At 41.0% G+C, this 18917-nt stretch overlaps 3 protein-coding genes and 1 non-coding gene across 4 annotated transcripts; all 4 read right to left on the minus strand.

Annotated features, from left to right (window-relative positions):
• Nucleotides 1-570: 570 nt before the first annotated feature.
• LOC120448411 (tetratricopeptide repeat protein 36 homolog) lies at nt 571-1653 on the minus strand. Its single transcript, XM_039630407.1, has 3 exons — nt 1298-1653; nt 1061-1236; nt 571-1005 (listed from the first exon to the last, which is right to left on the minus strand). Exons 1-3 carry the CDS (start codon nt 1605-1607, stop codon nt 934-936), a joined length of 558 nt encoding a protein of 185 aa, XP_039486341.1. The 5' UTR covers nt 1608-1653; the 3' UTR covers nt 571-933.
• A 1493-nt stretch (nt 1654-3146) lies between these two features.
• Nucleotides 3147-4945, minus strand: LOC120448410 (tetratricopeptide repeat protein 36 homolog). Its single transcript, XM_039630406.2, has 3 exons — nt 4589-4945; nt 4353-4528; nt 3147-4297 (listed from the first exon to the last, which is right to left on the minus strand). Exons 1-3 carry the CDS (start codon nt 4896-4898, stop codon nt 4226-4228), a joined length of 558 nt encoding a protein of 185 aa, XP_039486340.1. The 5' UTR covers nt 4899-4945; the 3' UTR covers nt 3147-4225.
• A 6856-nt stretch (nt 4946-11801) lies between these two features.
• Nucleotides 11802-18334, minus strand: LOC120450073 (GATA zinc finger domain-containing protein 10). Its single transcript, XM_039632858.1, has 3 exons — nt 17830-18334; nt 13259-13953; nt 11802-13154 (listed from the first exon to the last, which is right to left on the minus strand). The coding sequence occupies exons 2-3, from the start codon at nt 13921-13923 to the stop codon at nt 12374-12376; spliced, it is 1446 nt and encodes a 481-aa protein (XP_039488792.1). The 5' UTR covers nt 13924-13953; nt 17830-18334; the 3' UTR covers nt 11802-12373.
• Nucleotides 16725-16797, minus strand: Trnav-aac. The gene has a single exon. It is a non-coding gene; the product is annotated as a tRNA-Val (tRNA).
• Nucleotides 18335-18917: the final 583 nt, after the last annotated feature.

Raw genomic sequence — 18917 nt, forward strand, 5'->3', positions numbered from 1 at the left:
AGTATATGCCGGCGGGGGAACTTCGTCCTTTGGAATTTCTTCGCGCGTGATACCCCTTCTTTGTGAGGGCATGTGTACTGCTATAGGGTATGGAGGTGGACTTCCTGAATCTGCTGTTTCCGGGCGTCGATCAATTCTTGCTGGCGACCAGTTGTCTGCGAAATTCCCAATCCGACCGAGGGCGATCTTGCAGCCTTCGAGTTGTTGCACCGCATAATAAATAAGTGTCCCAGGAAAATGGTAACCATTATTATGGACAATATTTTCATTTCGAATTTCACTTGTTGGATTTCTGTGCCGCATTTCAAATCGCAAGAATTATTGGTATCCTTTAAACTTTCAATTAATTTGTAATAATCCACTTTTAGCTCTTCTAATTCATCTTTAAGAGTGTTTTTTACGAGTTCAATGTCCTGTATTTTATTACATATGTTCCATGAACATATATAATATTTGCTTTCTGCCAGGACATGCAAGTTCCATATAATAGCCGCGCACAACAAAAAACGAACTGATCTCAGCATTTTAAGAGTTTACAACCTTTAGAGTTGAGAGATTGTGAATTACTAATTTTGCTTTGCTTTGCTTTGCTGAGCGACCTACAATTTTATTGTTTCTGATAAGAGTTTTATATTGTTTAAAGATTATTTTATACCCATTAAGCATAAAAAACATGTGCATAATGTTATGACGTCACTTAGTATTAATATTAATAATAATAGTACCAAATTTGCTTTACTTGTAATTTCTTAGCTATATTTTTAAAACATTTCTTTTGGGGAACGTGAATGGGAGTTTCCTACATTAAACATTATGTAATGCAATAGTTTGTTGTTTAACGCAGGGGTTTAAAATTTGTTTACTTTTCTCATTTTTGTATTTATACATATTCCAGTAACCCAAAATCACATAAAAATTCTGGAGCATATCATGTTACTTTAGCTGATCGAATGCCTGGCGAAGCATTTGATTGCACAGAGCGGCAAAGGGATTTATTTCGACTAGCTGCAACGAGAACCGTATTAGATGAAATTTATTCGGTTATAAGTATCTACATAACCTGTTCCCTGGCGAATTTACTGCCCAACTGGGCTGCTGCTTCGAAGTCGGCACGAGCCGCCTCTAAGTTATCCAGTTTACGATAGAGGACCCCTCGCTGACAGTGGGCGTGGCACTTGGTGCGGGTCTGCTGATCAGTGGCCAGCTCCAGGGCTCGGTTTAGGTCATCAAGGGCCTCTATGAAAGGGAATTCAAGGGAATGTGTAAAATCACATTTTTTTTGCATTGTTTTACTTACCCTCATCGCGTTTGGCAAGGCGCAAAGTTTGTGCCCTGTTATTTAGCACCGAAGACCTCTGGGCCAAATTTAATGACTGTTCAAATAGATCCAGGGCTTCATCAAGCTGCCCACTTTCGGATAAGGCAATGCCTCTTAGCTCCAGTTCCCTGGAAGCTTTGATGGCTTGGGTGTCCGGCTCCACATCCTTGAGGTCAGACTCAGCAGGAATTAGGTTATTTGTCTGTAGGCTGCTGAGCTCGAGGGGATTGAAAATGGAATCGAGCACCTGTTGATCATGGAGACTTAACTTTAGGTTGGCCTGAGGCATGTTACGATGTGGTTTACTTTATTGGTGCGATCAAACTGAGTTGAAAAATACAAAATAGTTGCGGGGCCACTAAATGCAAATGAGGGAGCCCAACCTGTTTAGTCAGAGAGAGAGAGACACATATTCAAAACAAGATACATTGATATAGTCTTGTTTATAACTTGGAATATCTACTACTCAAGATCAAAACAATTAAATCTACTGGAATAGTTTCTTGGCTGATTTAAATTAACTTTTCAATTGTGTTTTATTTCAATTAATTTCCTAATTATACAATATGTCGTGAATAATAAATGTATGATGTATTTATTCGGCGACTTTAAAAGAAAGACATCTTGTAAATAAATAATAAGAAATTCTTCAAAATGGTTCTATATGGATTTTAAAATAAAACGATTTTATCTTTTAAAAGTATTCATTAGTAAATATTACTAAGTTTAAATTTACTTTCATCTTAACGCTGTCATCATAGACTTGAAAGGTCTCACTGACTATCCTATAGTTATTGTTATACCCGTTACTCGTAGAGTAAAAGGGTATACTAGATTCGTTGAAAAGTATGTAACAGGCAGAAGGAAGCGTTTCCGACCATATAAAGTATATATATTCTTGATCAGGATCAATAGCCGAGTCGATCTGGCCATGTCCGTCTGTCCGTCCGTCTGTCTGTCCGTCTGTCCGTCTGTCCGTCTGTCTGTCTGTCCGTCCGTATGAACGCTGTGATCTCAGGAACTACAAAAGCTAGAAAGTTGAGATTAAGCATACAGACTCCAGAGACATAGACGCAGCGCAAGTTTATTGATTCATGCTGCCACGCCCACTCTAACGCCCACAAACCGCCCAAATCTGCCACGCCCACACTTTTGAAAAATGTTTTGATATTTTTTCATTTTTGTATTAGTCTTGTAAATTTCTATCGATTTGCAAAAAAACTTTTTGCCACGCCCACTCTAACGCCCACAAACCGCCCAAATCTGCCACGCCCACACTTTTGAAAAATGTTTTGATATTTTTTCATTTTTGTATTGGTCTTGTAAATTTCTATCGATTTGCCAAAAAACTTTTTGCCACGCCCACTCTAACGCCCTCAAACCGCCCAAAGCTGCTACGCCCACACTTTTGAAAAATGTTTTGATATTTTTTCATTTTTGTATTAGTCTTGTAAATTTCTATCTATTTGCCAAAAAACTTTTTGCCACGCCCACTCTTACGCCCACAAACCGCCAAAAACTGTCAGTGTTAAAGACTCTCCTTTGCACTTCCACTAGCTGAGTAACGGGTATCAGATAGTCGGGGAACTCGACTATAGCGTTCTCTCTTGTTTTCTTATAATTATCTTATGATTGATCTTATTTTTAATGGCGTAAATATTATTTTCTTTAAAAGGTCGCCGGCCATCTGGCAAAATATTTTAGCACTAGGATAACTCTTTTTTATGTTTCTCAATAATTTCTGTTCAACAACAACTGGATTTTTTTTTGAAGCACAGTCATAGATTTTATGAGCGATTGGCACATCGCGGCAATGAAAAAATAACTGTAGAATGCTTCATGATTTATTTATAAAATATAAAAATGTAAGAAAATGGTTTTCATAAATTTTGATTGATTTATCCAAGTGCCGACAGAAATGTTTCAAACGCACCGCAACTTTAAACCAATATTTTCCCATCTTTATTCGAAGTTCAAAGTACGATCTGGGTATATGCCGGCGGGGGAACTTCGTCCTCTGGAATTTCTTCGCGCGTGATACCCCTTCTTTGTGAGGGCATGTGTACTGCTATAGGGTATGGAGGTGGACTTCCTGAATCTGCTGTTTCCGGGCGTCGCCTTTCGATCAATTCTTGCTGGCGACCAGTTGTCTGCGAAATTCCCAATCCGACCGAGGGCGATCTTGCAGCCTTCGAGTTGTTGCACCGCATAATAAATAAGAGTCCCAGGAAAATGGTAACCATTATTATGGACAATATTTTCATTTCGAATTTCACTTGTTGGATTTCTGAATTATTGGTATCCTTTAAACTTTCAATTAATTTGTAATAATCCACTTTTAGCTCTTCTAATTCATCTTTAACAGTGTTTTTTACGAGTTCAATGTCCTGTATTTTATTACATATGTCCCATGAACATATATAATATTTGCTTTCTGCCAGGACATGCAAGTTCCATATAATAGCCGCGCACAACAAAAAACGAACTGATCTCAGCATTTTAAGAGTTTACAACCTTTAGAGTTGAGAGATTGTGAATTACTAATTTTGCTTTGCTTTGCTTTGCTGAGCGACCTACAATTTTATTGTTTCTGATAAGAGTTTTATATTGTTTAAAGATTATTTTATACCCATTAAGCATAAAAAACATGTGCATAATGTTATGACGTCACTTAGTATTAATATTAATAATAATAGTACCAAATTTGCTTTACTTGTAATTTCTTAGCTATATTTTTAAAACATTTCTTTTGGGGAACGTGAATGGGAGTTTCCTACATTAAACATTATGTAATGCAATAGTTTGTTGTTTAACGCAGGGGTTTAAAATTTGTTTACTTTTCTCATTTTTGTATTTATACATATTCCAGTAACCCAAAATCACATAAAAATTCTGGAGCATATCATGTTACTTTAGCTGATCGAATGCCTGGCGAAGCATTTGATTGCACAGAGCGGCAAAGGGATTTATTTCCACTAGCTGCAACGAGAACCGTATTAGATGAAATTTATTCGGTTATAAGTATCTACATAACCTGTTCCCTGGCGAATTTACTGCCCAACTGGGCTGCTGCTTCGAAGTCGGCACGAGCCGCCTCTAAGTTATCCAGTTTACGATAGAGGACCCCTCGCTGACAGTGGGCGTGGCACTTGGTGCGGGTCTGCTGATCAGTGGCCAGCTCCAGGGCTCGGTTTAGGTCATCAAGGGCCTCTATGAAAGGGAATTCAAGGGAATGTGTAAAATCAAATTTTTTTGCATTGTTTTACTTACCCTCATCGCGTTTGGCAAGGCGCAAAGTTTGTGCCCTGTTATTTAGCACCGAAGACCTCTGGGCCAAATTTAATGACTGTTCAAATAGATCCAGGGCTTCATCAAGCTGCCCACTTTCGGATAAGGCAATGCCTCTTAGCTCCAGTTCCCTGGAAGCTTTGATGGCTTGGGTGTCCGGCTCCACATCCTTGAGGTCAGACTCAGCAGGAATTAGGTTATTTGTCTGTAGGCTGCTGAGCTCGAGGGGATTGAAAATGGAATCGAGCACCTGTTGATCATGGAGACTTAACTTTAGGTTGGCCTGAGGCATGTTACGATGTGGTTTACTTTATTGGTGCGATCAAACTGAGTTGAAAAATACAAAATAGTTGCGGGGCCACTAAATGCAAATGAGGGAGCCCAACCTGTTTAGTCAGAGAGAGAGAGACACATATTCAAAACAAGATACATTGATATAGTCTTGTTTATAACTTGGAATATCTACTACTCAAGATCAAAACAATTAAATCTACTGGAATAGTTTCTTGGCTGATTTAAATTAACTTTTCAATTGTGTTTTATTTCAATTAATTTCCTAATTATACAATATGTCGTGAATAATAAATGTATGATGTATTTATTCGGCGACTTTAAAAGAAAGACATCTTATAAATAAATAATAAGAAATTCTTCAAAATGGTTCTATATGGATTTTAAAAGAAATAAAACGATTTTATCTTTTAAAAGTATTCATTAGTAAATATTACTAAGTTTAAATTTACTTTCATCTTAACGCTGTCATCATAGACTTGAAAGGTCTCACTGACTATCCTATAGTTATTGTTTTCTTATAATTATCTTATGATTGATCTTATTCTTAATGGCGTAAATATTATTTTCTTTAAAAGGTCGCCGGCCATCTGGCAAAATATTTTAGCACTAGGATAACTCTTTTTTATGTTTCTCAATAATTTCTGTTCAACAACAACTGGATTTTTTTTTGAAGCACAGTCATAGATTTTATGAGCGATTGGCACATCGCGGCAATGAAAAAATAACTGTAGAATGCTTCATGATTTATTTATAAAATATAAAAATGTAAGAAAATGGTTTTCATAAATTTTGATTGATTTATCCAAGTGCCGACAGAAATGTTTCAAACGCACCGCAACTTTAAACCAATATTTTCCCATCTTTATTCGAAGTTCAAAGTACGATCTGGGTATATGCCGGCGGGGGAACTTCATCCTCTGGAATTTCTTCGCGCGTGATACCCCTTCTTTGTGAGGGCATGTGTACTGCTATAGGGTATGGAGGTGGACTTCCTGAATCTGCTGTTTCCGGGCGTCGCCTTTCGATCAATTCTTGCTGGCGACCAGTTCTCTGCGAAATTCCCAATCCTACCGAGGGCGATCTTGCAGCATTCGATTTGCAGCGCCATATAAAATAGATGACAAGTATGTAGATGGTAACCCATATTGTGAACAGTACTAGCATTTGGGAATTCACTTCCATGATTTCTGTGCCACAAAGCCATTCGCAAGAAAAATTTGTATTCTTTAATTGGTTAACATTATTTTTTTGTTCGTTTAATTCCTTTCGAAGAGACGTTATGTTATATCGACTTGAAGGTTGTTGTGTATGTGTGCATATTAGAAACGACGCGTTCTGCTTTAGGGTGAGACAACAACTGACTTTTTTATTTTGCTTTGCTGATCAGGAATGATTTTTGGTATACTAGGGTTAGTGTTGTATAACGTAGATATTAAGAGGATAAGTAGAGTAATTTCAACAGAGTGGTGAGATGTATATTTGAATTAACATATATAACACATCTCTCCCCTTAATTTAATGGCATTTTTTTGTTAGTATGGCGCTTCCTGAAGTTCGTGGTCTGATAGCGGTTGACTTCTTGGCGTGTCCGAGAGCTTCTACGAATCGGAATACCTGAACGGCGAGGCTGAGGATTCTTCTGAACGTTGGGCTGTGACTCTTCAGAAACTCGGCTTGGCTGAACATCCTGTGACGGTTCGGATATCGGATCTTCTTGTTGTGTAGCCGCTGACTGAGCTTCCAGCTGAGTTGTGGGCTGATTTGGGAGATCAGGTGCCCACCAATATGTAGTGTTTTCTTCCTTAGAATCCTTGATGGCATCTGGACCAAATCTTGGCTTGATTTGATTGATGTGACGCTTGATGACACCTGTTTTGGTACGAAGGATGAATAGCATATGTCCTACAGGCCGGTCGATGACAGCTTCTATCCACTTTTCCCCTCTTGCGTAGTTTCGAGCAAATACTTTCTGGCTTGGAAAATACTTCGTAGATGCTAGTGGCTTACTATCAGATTTCTTCTCTAATAGTTGGCTTAAAATAGTGCGAACTGGGCGACCGTGTAGAAGTTCTGCTGGAGATTTACCTTCTGCATTTGGTGTAAAACGATACGAACTTAAATATTTCGTAACGGCTGCTCTGACAGATAACCCATCTCTGATATTTTTGCCCACTGCTGTTTTGAATGATTGTACGAATCGCTCAGCAAGACCATTTGATGCTGGATGAAATGGTGCAGTGGTGATGTGGTTTATTCCAAAGTTCTTGCAAAATACCTTGAAACTTTCTGCTGTTAGCTGGGGACCATTATCGCTAACTAAGGTTTTCGGATAACCTTCGATGGCAAATATTGTTGTGAGTGCTGAAATAGTATTTTCTGTTGTGGTGGACGACATTTGCGTTATAAATGGGAACTGAGAGTAAGCGTCAACGCAAATTAACCACATTGAATTAAAAATCGGACCCGCAAAGTCGATATGTATTCTTTCCCAGGCGGATGTAGTGTTTGGCCAGCTAAAAAACTCTTTTGCAGGAGCTGGATTAGCCACTTTGCAGATGTTACAATCTTTTGCTAATTGGTTGATATCCTCGTCGATCCCTGGCCACCACACATGTTGACGTGCTAGTTGTTTCATACGTACGATTCCCCAATGACCATCGTGTAGGAAATTAAGAATCGTTTTACGTAGCTTGCTTGGAATAATAACTCGGTTTACTTCAGAATGAAGGCAAAGAAGGCTGCTGTTGAACGTGAGGGCAAATCTTCGGTTAAAATATGGCATTAATTCTCTTTCTACCTGTTCAGGCCAGCCATTGTAAACGTATTTATAAACTTCCTTTAGAATATAATCGTGTTCAATGTTTCGCTTGACTACATCGACATTTATCGGGCAAGATACTTCGACTATGTTATAGCATGCCTCCTCCTGATCAAATTTATCATCAGAGTTGACTGGAAGACGTGAGAGTGCGTCTGCATTTCCATGTGCGGTTGTCGAACGATATTTTATATCGTACTGATAGGCCATCAGAATTATAGCCCAGCGCTGGAGTCGGTTTGAAGTCATCGTTGGTAGATGCTTGCTTGGTGAAAATATCGTAACTAAAGGCTTATGATCAGTGATTAGGATAAATTTTCTACCGTATAGATACTGATGAAACTTTTGTACTCCAAATATAATAGAAAGTGCTTCCTTTTCTATTTGGCTGTACCTGACTTGGTGCACATCTAGAGTTTTAGATGCAAAAGCGATTGGCTTTTCTCTGTTACCCGGATGCAGGTGTGACAACACGACTCCTATACCGAATGAAGAAGCGTCGGTAGCTAAAACGAGCGGAAGGTCCTCGTTAAAATGTACTAGCTCTGTAGCGTTTAAAATATGTGTTTTAAGTGCTGTGAATGCCCGTTGCTGGTCTGTTCCAAACTTGAATAGTGTGTTTTTTCTGCGCAGCTGATTCAGCGGAGCTGCTACTTGTGAATAATTTGGGATAAAATTGCAATAATAGTTTACTTTACCCATAAACGCATCTAACTGTTGTAGATTAGTGGGCGGCTTCAATTCCTTGACAGCTTCTAGTCCTGAGGTATCCGGAAGGATGCCCTTACTGCTCACTCTTCTCCCCAAATATTCGATTTCTTCTTTGAGGAAGAAACATTTTTCTTTCTTACATTTTATACCATTCTCTTGTAGAATACCTAAAATTCTTTCAAGGCGAGCAAGGTGTTGCTCAGTCGTAGGCGCTGAGATAATTATGTCGTCGAGGTAATTCCCACAACCTTCTATGCCATTTAGAAGTTGCTCGAGATACCGTTGGAATATAGCTGGAGCGCTGGCTATTCCATACGGTAAACGTTGGTACTGGAAAAGTCCTAACGGCGTGTTGACAACCATAATTTTCTTCGTTGCATCATCTAGTTCCATTTGTAGGTATGCGTCCTTCAGATCGATTTTGGAAAAATGTTTTCCATGGCGAATGGCATGAAATAGAGTTTCTCGCGTTGGCAATGGGTATTGCTCGATGTCCAATTGGGAATTGACACCTTGTTTAAAGTCGCCACAAATACGTAGTGCTCCACCCGGCTTGGGTGCTAGTACTATCGGAGATGCCCAATTGCTGAATTTAATGGGTTTCCAAATACCTGCATTTGTGAGACGCTGCGCTTCCTCTTTAAATTTGTCCATTTGTGCAAACGGAATCTGTCGGCTTTTGTAGAATTTTGGAACCGAATTTGGCTTTAAGTATATGCTTGCCTTAAAGTTTTTTATAGTTCCGATAGCAGGTTCAAATACTTCCTTATATTTGGTGCAAAGGTCAGTCATTTGAGACAGCTGTGCTTCGCTTACATTTGAAATTTGCTGAATTTCGAAATTGAATGTTTTGAACAAATCCAAACCAAAAAGATTGTTTGAATTTTCCACGTTTGCCACGATGATCGTTACGTTTGCTGATTTGTTGCCACACTTTGCCTCAGTGTGCAGTTCACCCAAAACTGGAATTTCGCTTTGGCCAAACGCATGCAAAATACGAATACATTTTGCTAATTTAGGGCTGCCAACTTGGCGGTATGTTTGCAAATTCATCACCGACACAGTTGCACCTGAATCCATTTGAAACGGAACGATTGTATTTAGAATTTGAACATCAATCATGGTTTTATTGATTTCAAACCTAGCTAATTTTTCCACAGTGTATACCGTTTGGATAGTATCGGTGTTTTTGTTTTGGTTCTTTTTGTCACTATTTTCCATCTTCATTTTGCACTGTTTTGACATGCATACAACAGCTATGTGTCCCTTTCTTCCACATGTATGGCAAATGGCATCACGAAATTTACATTTTTCGCGCATGTGTGAGTTTCCACAGCCGGAGCAAGATTTGAGCGCGATCTTGCCTCCTTTTCCATCCCCACTGTTACGGTGTTTGTGATTGTTTTTGTGTACGTAAACTGCGTTCATGTCTACTGATTTCTTGTCACTTTCCTTGATAACAGCTACTGTTTTCATTGTTGCCTCGTATGTTTCGGCAATAGAAATTACATCTTCTAGCGATGGCTGAAGCTTTTGCAAAGCTGCTGTGCGAATTGCGTCGTATGGCGTATGCACTATTATTTGATCGCGGATCATCTCATTTACATAGTTTAATGTACACCCTTCTGATTGGCATACAAATTGGCATTCGCGAGCTATGCCACGTAGATCAGCTACCCACTCCTTGTGTGTTTGTGAGTCCCGCATTTGCCGTTTGAAAAATTCATAACGAGCAGCGACAACATGCCGTTTTTGCTTGAAGTGCTCCGTTAACTTTTCGGTGATTTGTACATATGTGTGTGTGTTCGGATTTTCACTCCCGAATAGATTTTTCACTAGTTCGAAAACATGTGTACCTACCCAAGAAAGAAAATAGGCTTTTTTCTTCTCTTCGGCTAGAACTGAGTACGCTTTAAAATGTTGCGTTAGCTGTTGTAAATACGTCTCCCAATTTTGGCTATCCTTACTAAAACTTGGGAACGGCGGACACACAACGATTTGTTCTCCTGCTACGGGAAAGTTACGTTCCCGTTCAAGAAATGCTTGCATCCATTGTTGTTGCTGCTGAAGTAATTGTTGCTGTTGAGCCAACAACTCTTGTAAATTACTTTGATTCTCCATTGTTTTTTCGTTCGATCTCTTGCAATAGACTACCGACACGAATTTCTGTTTTTTTTACTCGTCGCCAATAATTGTTGTGTATGTGTGCATATTAGAAACGACGCGTTCTGCTTTAGGGTGAGACAACAACTGACTTTTTTATTTTGCTTTGCTGATCAGGAATGATTTTTGGTATACTAGGGTTAGTGTTGTATAACGTAGATATTAAGAGGATAAGTAGAGTAATTTCAACAGAGTGGTGAGATGTATATTTGAATTAACATATATAACAAAGGTGATGTAATTTTAATGAATTATATGGTTCCGAATTTAAACATCCAGTGCAATTGTATTCTGCAAGGACATGCGTGTTCCATATAATAGCCGCGTACAACAAAAAACTTACTGATTTCAGCATTTTAAGAGTTAAGAACCTTATTAGTTGAGAGATTGTGAAATACTAATTTTGAATTTTGTGGTATTCTATACCCGTTATTCGTAAAGTGTAAGGGTATACTAGATTCGTTGAAAAGTATGTAAGACAGAAGGAAGAGTTTCCGACCATAGAAAGTATATATATTCTTGATCAGGATCAATAGCCGAGTTGTTCTGGCCTAGTCCGTCTGTCTGTCCGTCCACATGAACGTCGAGATCTTAGGAACTATAAAAACTAGAAGGATGATATTAAGCATACAGACTCCAGAGACATAGACGCATCCCAAGTTTGTTGACCCATGGGGCCACGCCCACTCTTTTGCCCACAAACCGCACAAAACCACCACCCCACATTTTTGAAAAATGTCTTGATTCACATTTTTGTTAGTCTTGAAAATTTCTCTCGATTTCAAAAAAATGTTTTTTTCACGCCCACTCTTAGGTCCACAAACCACCAAAAACGGTCAGTGTTGAAATTTCTCCTTCGTACTTCCATTAGCTATGTAACGGGTATCAGATAGTCGGGGAACATAATGTCTAGCTTCACTGACCGACGCAGAATTCTTTTCAGACTTTAAAACGCTTATTTTTTGGCACCAAAAAGCAAAAAATTAGGGGAAGCATGGACATTTTTTGATAGCCTAATAATAAGAAAGAACCAGTTCCTCGACTATCAGATATCCCTTAGCTTACAAGACACGTCTGTCTGTGTTTAGAAAAAGACCAGCTAGATATCTTGTCATCGCGTGACGAGGCTTATTCCATTAAGCGTGAATTGTTAGTGGAATAATACAACATAAAATTACATTTACGATATTTTATTTAATATATGTCATATTTTACTTAATATATTGCACTCTCTTTTCGTATTTTGTAAGAGGACTGGGCCTTTGATTGGTTAATTTGTTACTTAACTGCCTACGAATACTGCTGCTTGAATTCTTTAATGACTGTATCAGCTATTTCTACATCTTTTCTCGTTGCATTGGCTTGTCGTGTTCGGTAGCTAATGGTTTAACATACTTTAATCTCGCGGTCACTATAGCTTATGATTTCTTGATCTCTTGAGCATATCACAGAACAAAAATGACAGTAGAATATGACATGTTTGGGTGTCTGGTGTGGAAGAGTTGTGGGTACAAGTACAAGTCATAGAAAGTGTAAAAATATTGTTCGGAGCTTAAAAGTAAATATTTGTGTATGCGTATATGTATGTTTATTTGATATATATATATATATATATATATATTATATTAATGTATATCTATGCCGTGTAAATGTTCATATAAACTGTGATATAGTTCTTTTAGAAAAATACTGAGCAAAAGTACTTGGCATTGTGCATTAAGGGGTTGGTTGTCAAGGATCAGGGTTCGCGAACTTCAACTGAGGCTCAATTCCTCGACAGCCTATACGAGAATCTTATCATACGACGGCGGCGGAGATTCATCCAACGGAAGTTGTTTGCCCATCGTCGCCGGCGTCTGTTCCGGCAGCAGTATGGCTATATGATAGGGTGGCGGGCCGGCTGTAGCCGCCGTCCCGCCCACTGTTGTCACCTGTCGCTCCTCCAGATACCGTCCCTCACTCATCTCCAGCAGACAGCCGGCGGACTGTGCCGCTCCGGCTCCCGCCAACGAGGAGTTGACACCGCGGGTGTGGCAAACCGCTGCTCGGCCATTCGAGCGACTGGAATTCGAGAAGAGGCCTTTCGGGATGCGGCACAGGCTGATCAGGCAGGCGGCCAGGAAGAAGGCCGAGAAGACGCAGAAGATCAGCACCTCCAGCCCAGTGCCCTGGTGGTCGAAGTAGAACTTTGTTCCTGCCACAAAAACGGAGGCCAGCACCAGCGAGGCACACATGCCGCACTTCAGGTGGCTGGGCAATAGTTGCGAGTCCGCGTGCTGCAGCAATGCATGATGGTGCTGCTGCTGCAACTGATTGCTGTGCATTGTGGCAGGTGCAGCAGCCACTGCTGCCGCTGGACTGGCGACACTTGCTGTGTCTGCTGCCGTTGTTGTTGCTGCCGTTGCTGCCGCTGGCGTCGAGTGTCGCATATTGTTGCTGGAATTGTGGCGACGGGGCGTGGCATAGGCGGTGGCTTGTCTCTGGTTGTTGCTGCCGCTGGTCGAGTGATTGCTGCTGTGCTGGTGATGGGCGGTGTGGTGGTACACGCTGTAGGCATCATCACTGGAATGAGGTAGTTCGTTAGTTAGACAGGTTAATCCTTTCTTGAAAGGATGTTTTCAGGTGCCATCTGCCGTGGGGCTACACCACAAACCCGAGCTACTCACGCATAGACATTGCCCGAGTATTGCTGCTGTTGCTGCTGCTGCTGATGTGCATCGAAGTGTCGCACGGGCACAGCCATGTTGCCGAATTGCGGATGGTGATAGCTGTAGTGTTGCTGCTGCTGATGCTGATGTTGCTGCTGTTGATGCAGGTGTGGCTGCTGCTGATGCTGGTGCAACAGCTGCTGCTGCGCCCTTGGCTGATAGCGCGTGTTGCCATGGTGATTGTAGTGCGATCCTCGTGCCACGAGCGGAACGATGGTTCCACTGCCGGTGAGGACTGCTGCCGAGGAGGCTATACCGCTGGCGTGGTTATTGTTGCTGGCAGTTGTTGTTGTGCCGGTGGCAGTCAAGTTGTTGTTGTTGCTGGTGCCACCGCTGCTGGAATGTTGCTGCTGCTGGGCGTGCAGGGAGTTGTTGTTGCCATATGACGACTGCGACTGCGACTGGCGACTTGTGCCGGGCTGGTGCATGTCGTACGGCGTCTGCGGCAGAGATCGATGCACCGGAGGCATTGACTGGCCGGTGCTGTTGCTGCAGCTGGTGGACTTGGTCCTTCGTGGCGGATGGCCGTAGCTGAGACCGCTGCCAGCGTGCGACAAGGAGGCCGCCACACGAGACCGTCCAAATCCGCACTGCTGGGATCGCTTGTCAATCCAGAAATGCATCGCGAAGACGGAAAATGTAAGTTGGGTTATCTAAAAGGATGGAAAATATTAGTAACAATCTTTGTACAAGTAGTGTCTAAATTATCAGCGTAAGAATAACATTTGCAATATAGTCACGGTACTAAAGTTATTGTTCAAATATTTAAATTATTACTACGAGTTTTAATTAAGAAGACTTTAATATACATATGTATGTACTTAAAAGTTACCAATATTATTAAAAGCTGTCCTTCTAATGCTTCAATAAAAAAATGGCTTTAACTTTGAGTTAAGAAAAGGACTTTTCATGGTTAAAGAACATTGTTTCATTTCAACAAATCTAGCGTACGCATTTTTAGAGTGCAGACAGACAGACAGACAGTCGGCATTAAGTGCTGCAAACTTATTCGAAGTTCAAGCTGTGTGTTTAGTATGGGGTAGAATCCTTGACTAGACAAAGCGCATCTGACTCATTTGGCTTTGTGTCTGCCAGACGGAAGGGAGTCACTCCACGTTCCCGGACTCGGTCTCTTCCTCCGTTCCTTTATTGCTGTTGCAAAAAGCTAAAACAGGAAACGTGCGCATCCCATTTCACGAGGCTGCCTCTCTCACCCGCGAGGAAACCCCATCCAGGACCTGCCTTGGCATTTCCTCTTTGTGCTTCCCTGTTCGAAGGTGCAACAAGGAACAAAGGTTGCCGTTGACTGCCATTGCCTGGTCAAGGAACCCGCCCGAAAAATAAAACATTCATTGAACGCTTTCACTTCCCGTGTCATTGGCACCCAGCCGCATCCAAAACATCCCAAAACACCAACACGGCCACAAGGACCTCAGCGCGCCAAAACGCACAGACAGATTTGGATGATGGTGTGGGTGTTAGTGTGGGTGAGAGTGTGGATGTGAGGTGTTTGGAAAGGACATGGCCAGTTGGCAGTGGTGTTTATAGGGGGGCAAGAAGTTGTTTATTTATTGTTTCTAGTTGTTTATTTAACAGTATTTGATTCAATTACTTGCACGTACATAGCTACAGAGGGTTGTAGATAAACTTGTAAACTTCCGATCGAAACAAAGTTAATTAAAATATTCCCTAAAACAACCCCTTGATTTAGGAACACCTTTGTTGCCAGAAAAGCAAAGTTGAACAGGCTCCGGGTTCACGAACTATTCAAAGATGCATTATGACACGTACTTTCTCTCCGCTCTCGAAAGTGTTTTGGTAGAGAAAGAAGCCCCCGATCCCATTGTGCCTGGTGTTTGCATTCTTGGTTCTTAACTCGCTTAGCTGTTCGTTGAACTGTCCCTCTGGACTGGCTTTTTGTGTGTGGTCTCTGTGGTGTTAGCCAATCAGGGATGACGGCGGGAAAAATAATGAATTTTAAATTATCCCACAGACAATTTGCCGTGTCGCGTAAACAATCGAGTACACATACGCACCGAGTACCGAGCATCCAGCACTGAGCATCGAGCACCGTGACCACAGGCCATAAAAGTCAACCGCACAATAAAATAACTTTTATTTTGGGAACTTTCCTGTTCCACTTGGCAGCTAGGTTCAAAGTTCAATGCCTGTCAACATCTTCAAGAGCAGAATTACACAACGCAATGCCATAGAGAGCTGAGTGCGAATAAATAAATACTCGAGCACGGGCGAGGACAATAAAATAAACATATTTAAAAGAGACATTTTGACAACCTTTTGATAGGTTCATTTCGTTTCCATTTCTCGGCTGGCGCCACTCGGATTTCGGTTTGTGCGTTTGGCCACCACCATTTCCATTCCCACATCCCGCTGGTGGGTTCAATGCTTTGTGCTCCTGCCACCCCGATTACAACCATTTAGTTTGCTTACCATTCGGGGCAGAGTTCAGCTCGATTTGCCTCGATGCTGGTCAAGATTTGTGCGGAACTGGATGGATCCCGGTCGGGCATTGACATTGCCCAATGAGTTATTGCCCTTGCTAGATAATCATAAAAGTAATTTCTGGTCTACCAGCATAAAAAAGGCAAGTGAATCTGCCCTCGAAGAACGCCCATTCAATTAGCTTTAACAAAACACTATGCATACATATATGAATCACTATCTCAACAGCCACCTTATAATAATTCTATTATCAGCCTCGCCTTTTCCCCTCGCTGAGCGTGAATGCCATCAACAATGGCAAACTGCCCGATCATTGGGCCTCCTTGAAACACTCCCCATAAAAATCACACAAATAGATACAATAACACTATCCGATTTTATTCAAGCAACCTGTTTTATTTTTGGCCCTACGTCTGTTTAGGTCGCTGAAGTTGGCCTCTTTGCCGCGCTTGTTTCAACTGTTTCCGTTGAAACAGAAGGCCCCCGGTTCGATCCCGGGCGGAAACAGGTGAAATACTTTTTTGCATCTTAAATTTAATTATTACTTTTTGAAGGCTTCAAACTAATGGTTAAATTCCTCTTTTGAAGCTATTAGTAAATATGAAATGTGAATAACTCTATTGTGTTTTAATTGAAATGCATGCATTCATATGTACATGTTTCGTTTATTATTGCTAGTTCTTTAGTGTTCGCTTTATATTTCACTTGGAATCTTGAAATTTCTGTAGCACAAATTTAAAAAAGAAGCAACTTCTTAAAAAAAACCGAATTTGGTATATGGTATAATGGAATATATTAGTGGAAGTATATGCTCAAACTGAATCCTTTTACTTAAATGTTGATATCAACCAAATATGTTTACCTTTATAGAGGTTGCCTGGTAATATGGCATGGCTACTGCAGTATTTATTGTTAAAACTCATATTTTTACATAAGCAGGAAGAAAAAAAAGTATTCAACCTGTTTCCGCCCGGGATCGAACCGGGGGCCTTCTGCGTGTTAGGCAGATGTGATAACCGCTACACCACGGAAACAGTTGTGTTGAGGTCGTCCAAAGTGGCTCTTCTCACTCGCAGAAGGCTTTCGGTTGGACAAAGTGCCAGTAAATTGAATCAAAGCGGAAATCTAAACTAATCTAAAGTTGATCCACATGTGATTAAAAGTAAAGGCGAAAACATGAGCTAGGGACTTAAAGCACTTGGGTTATTGTACAATATGTATAGTGCCTATTATTATATTGTTTTTTCTTTCATAGTTAAAATTTTTTGATTTTAAAACCTAATATTAATATTAATGAACGCTTTATTAGCCTTTATTTAATAATCATTCTTTCATATATTAAGAGTTTGGAATGAATTCCGCGCAAATGAGACGCTGGCATAGCCAACGAAATGTTTATTAAACAAAATTCCTCGGTTATTGAGGAAATTCATGGGAAAAAGAGCTATCCCAACACAGCGACCATTGCATAAATGAAATGCCAGACATTTATCCTCACCTCCAGCGGATAAAATGTACATTTATGCGTCACTCGGAAAAGATGCCAAAACAAAGCACAAAATGTAAACTTTAAAGTAGGAACCAAACTTATTTCCTCCCATTTCTTTTTTCACACACTTATGCTCACCTCCGCTGGATAAAATCTATGCGTCATTGGACCAAGATGCCAAAACAAAATGCAAACTGTTATCTTTAAAGCAGAAACAAATCCCCCGTGCTGTTTAAACACCCCGTTTTGGCCATTTTACTCTCACTCGTATGGTTTGTTTTTGCCATTAACCTTTGCCGTTCGCTCTTTTCGTTGGCGGGAAGTGAATTTTGTTCTTATTCGAGTGACTTTTTCAGGATTTTACGGGTGGCTGAATGAGTGACCGTCGGTCCTTTTGTCAGTCTGTCTGTCTGTCGGGCTGTCTGTCGTGCCAACAAAAGGCACTAGGAAGGAATAAAGTCTCCCTGCCCACTTGATGGCGTACACGCTGCGTATGAGCAATGCGCTGACTGCATGTGATACTGTCTGCGAGTGTGCAGATGTGGGTTGTTTTCAAGTGCATCACTCTGCTTTTTACCTGCAATATTTTCTCGGACTCTCGTTCGCCCAAAAACGTGGTGTTTCTTTCAGCTTTTCAATGCCTCTGCCTATTGGCACGTTGCTGTCACGTTTCTCGCATTTATTGCACACATATTGTTGTTTCTGGCACTGGTTTTTCCAAGCTATTTTGTAGTTGCTGCAGCAGAGTCCTTGAACGCTCAACTGACCCGACACGACAAACACACAAATGACACACACACACGCAAGCTGGCTTGGCAAATAAATATCCTTCTTGCGAACAACTCGTCGCACGAAGGACTCATGCGACTTGCAACTTTGTATTCACTTTAATTCAATTCAATACAATTGAATTCAATTCAAAAAATCAGCCACCAATGACTCGCGCTCGAATAATTGTATTTTGCCAACCTTGCGGCCCGAGACGCAGGTGGGCGGTGGGTGGTGGGTGGCTGTAAGGTTGTGTGTTGGACGATGGACGATGGGTGGTGCCGCAGATTCGCCTGCGATTCGAACGGCGCAAGGACTCGCAGCCAACTGAATGTGTGAATGCAGCTGGGCCAGCGTCGCGCTCGTTTTCACTTTCATGAGTTTCGCAGAGCGCTCTTTCACTCCCCACCACCCCCAAACGGGTGGTTTTCCTTTTCTTGTTGGCATCAGACAGCGTTTTGTTTTTGCTTTCTGTATATGTGGCCGTGCCACTTGGTGGGCAAGCGGGTGGTTGGCGTTTGCCATCGGAAGAGCATGAATGGGGGCTCTGTGGAGCACTCTTTCTCTCTTTTTTGAAAAATAAACACAGTGGCTGCACCGCACATGCGCCTTGTAGAAAACACCATTGTGAACGGACCGTTCAATTCAAATTGTAACGTAAAATTTATTATTAAACCGATCTATTTTGTTTTACTACCAAGTACCCATTTTGTTCATTACTTATAGTACTACTGGTACTTCCATGGGTAGATAAGGCTATCAAAAAGCTTGTTTAATATACCCATTTACCTTTACTAAAAATGTTATGAGTTCTTAAAAAATACATTTCTTCCCCACTTTTGAAGATAAAAGCCACATTTCAAATGTTGATTTGATTTTTAAATTCACAAATGGGCA

The sequence above is a fragment of the Drosophila santomea genome, chromosome 3L (genome assembly GCF_016746245.2).
Source record: "Drosophila santomea strain STO CAGO 1482 chromosome 3L, Prin_Dsan_1.1, whole genome shotgun sequence".
Taxonomy (NCBI): domain Eukaryota; kingdom Metazoa; phylum Arthropoda; class Insecta; order Diptera; family Drosophilidae; genus Drosophila; species Drosophila santomea.

Coding starts and splice junctions, on each gene's coding strand:
- LOC120448410 (XM_039630406.2), bottom strand. CDS start 4,898: ATGCCTCAGGCCAACCTAAAGTTAAGTCTCCATGATCAACAGGTGCTC. Junction 4,529..4,588: donor CCTTGCCAAACGCGATGAGG/GTAAGTAAAACA, acceptor TCCCTTTCATAG/AGGCCCTTGATGACCTAAAC. Junction 4,298..4,352: donor GTAAATTCGCCAGGGAACAG/GTTATGTAGATA, acceptor TTCTCGTTGCAG/CTAGTGGAAATAAATCCCTT.
- LOC120450073 (XM_039632858.1), bottom strand. CDS start 13,923: ATGCATTTCTGGATTGACAAGCGATCCCAGCAGTGCGGATTTGGACGG. Junction 13,155..13,258: donor TACTCGGGCAATGTCTATGC/GTGAGTAGCTCG, acceptor ACCTCATTCCAG/TGATGATGCCTACAGCGTGT.
- LOC120448411 (XM_039630407.1), bottom strand. CDS start 1,607: ATGCCTCAGGCCAACCTAAAGTTAAGTCTCCATGATCAACAGGTGCTC. Junction 1,237..1,297: donor CCTTGCCAAACGCGATGAGG/GTAAGTAAAACA, acceptor TCCCTTTCATAG/AGGCCCTTGATGACCTAAAC. Junction 1,006..1,060: donor GTAAATTCGCCAGGGAACAG/GTTATGTAGATA, acceptor TTCTCGTTGCAG/CTAGTCGAAATAAATCCCTT.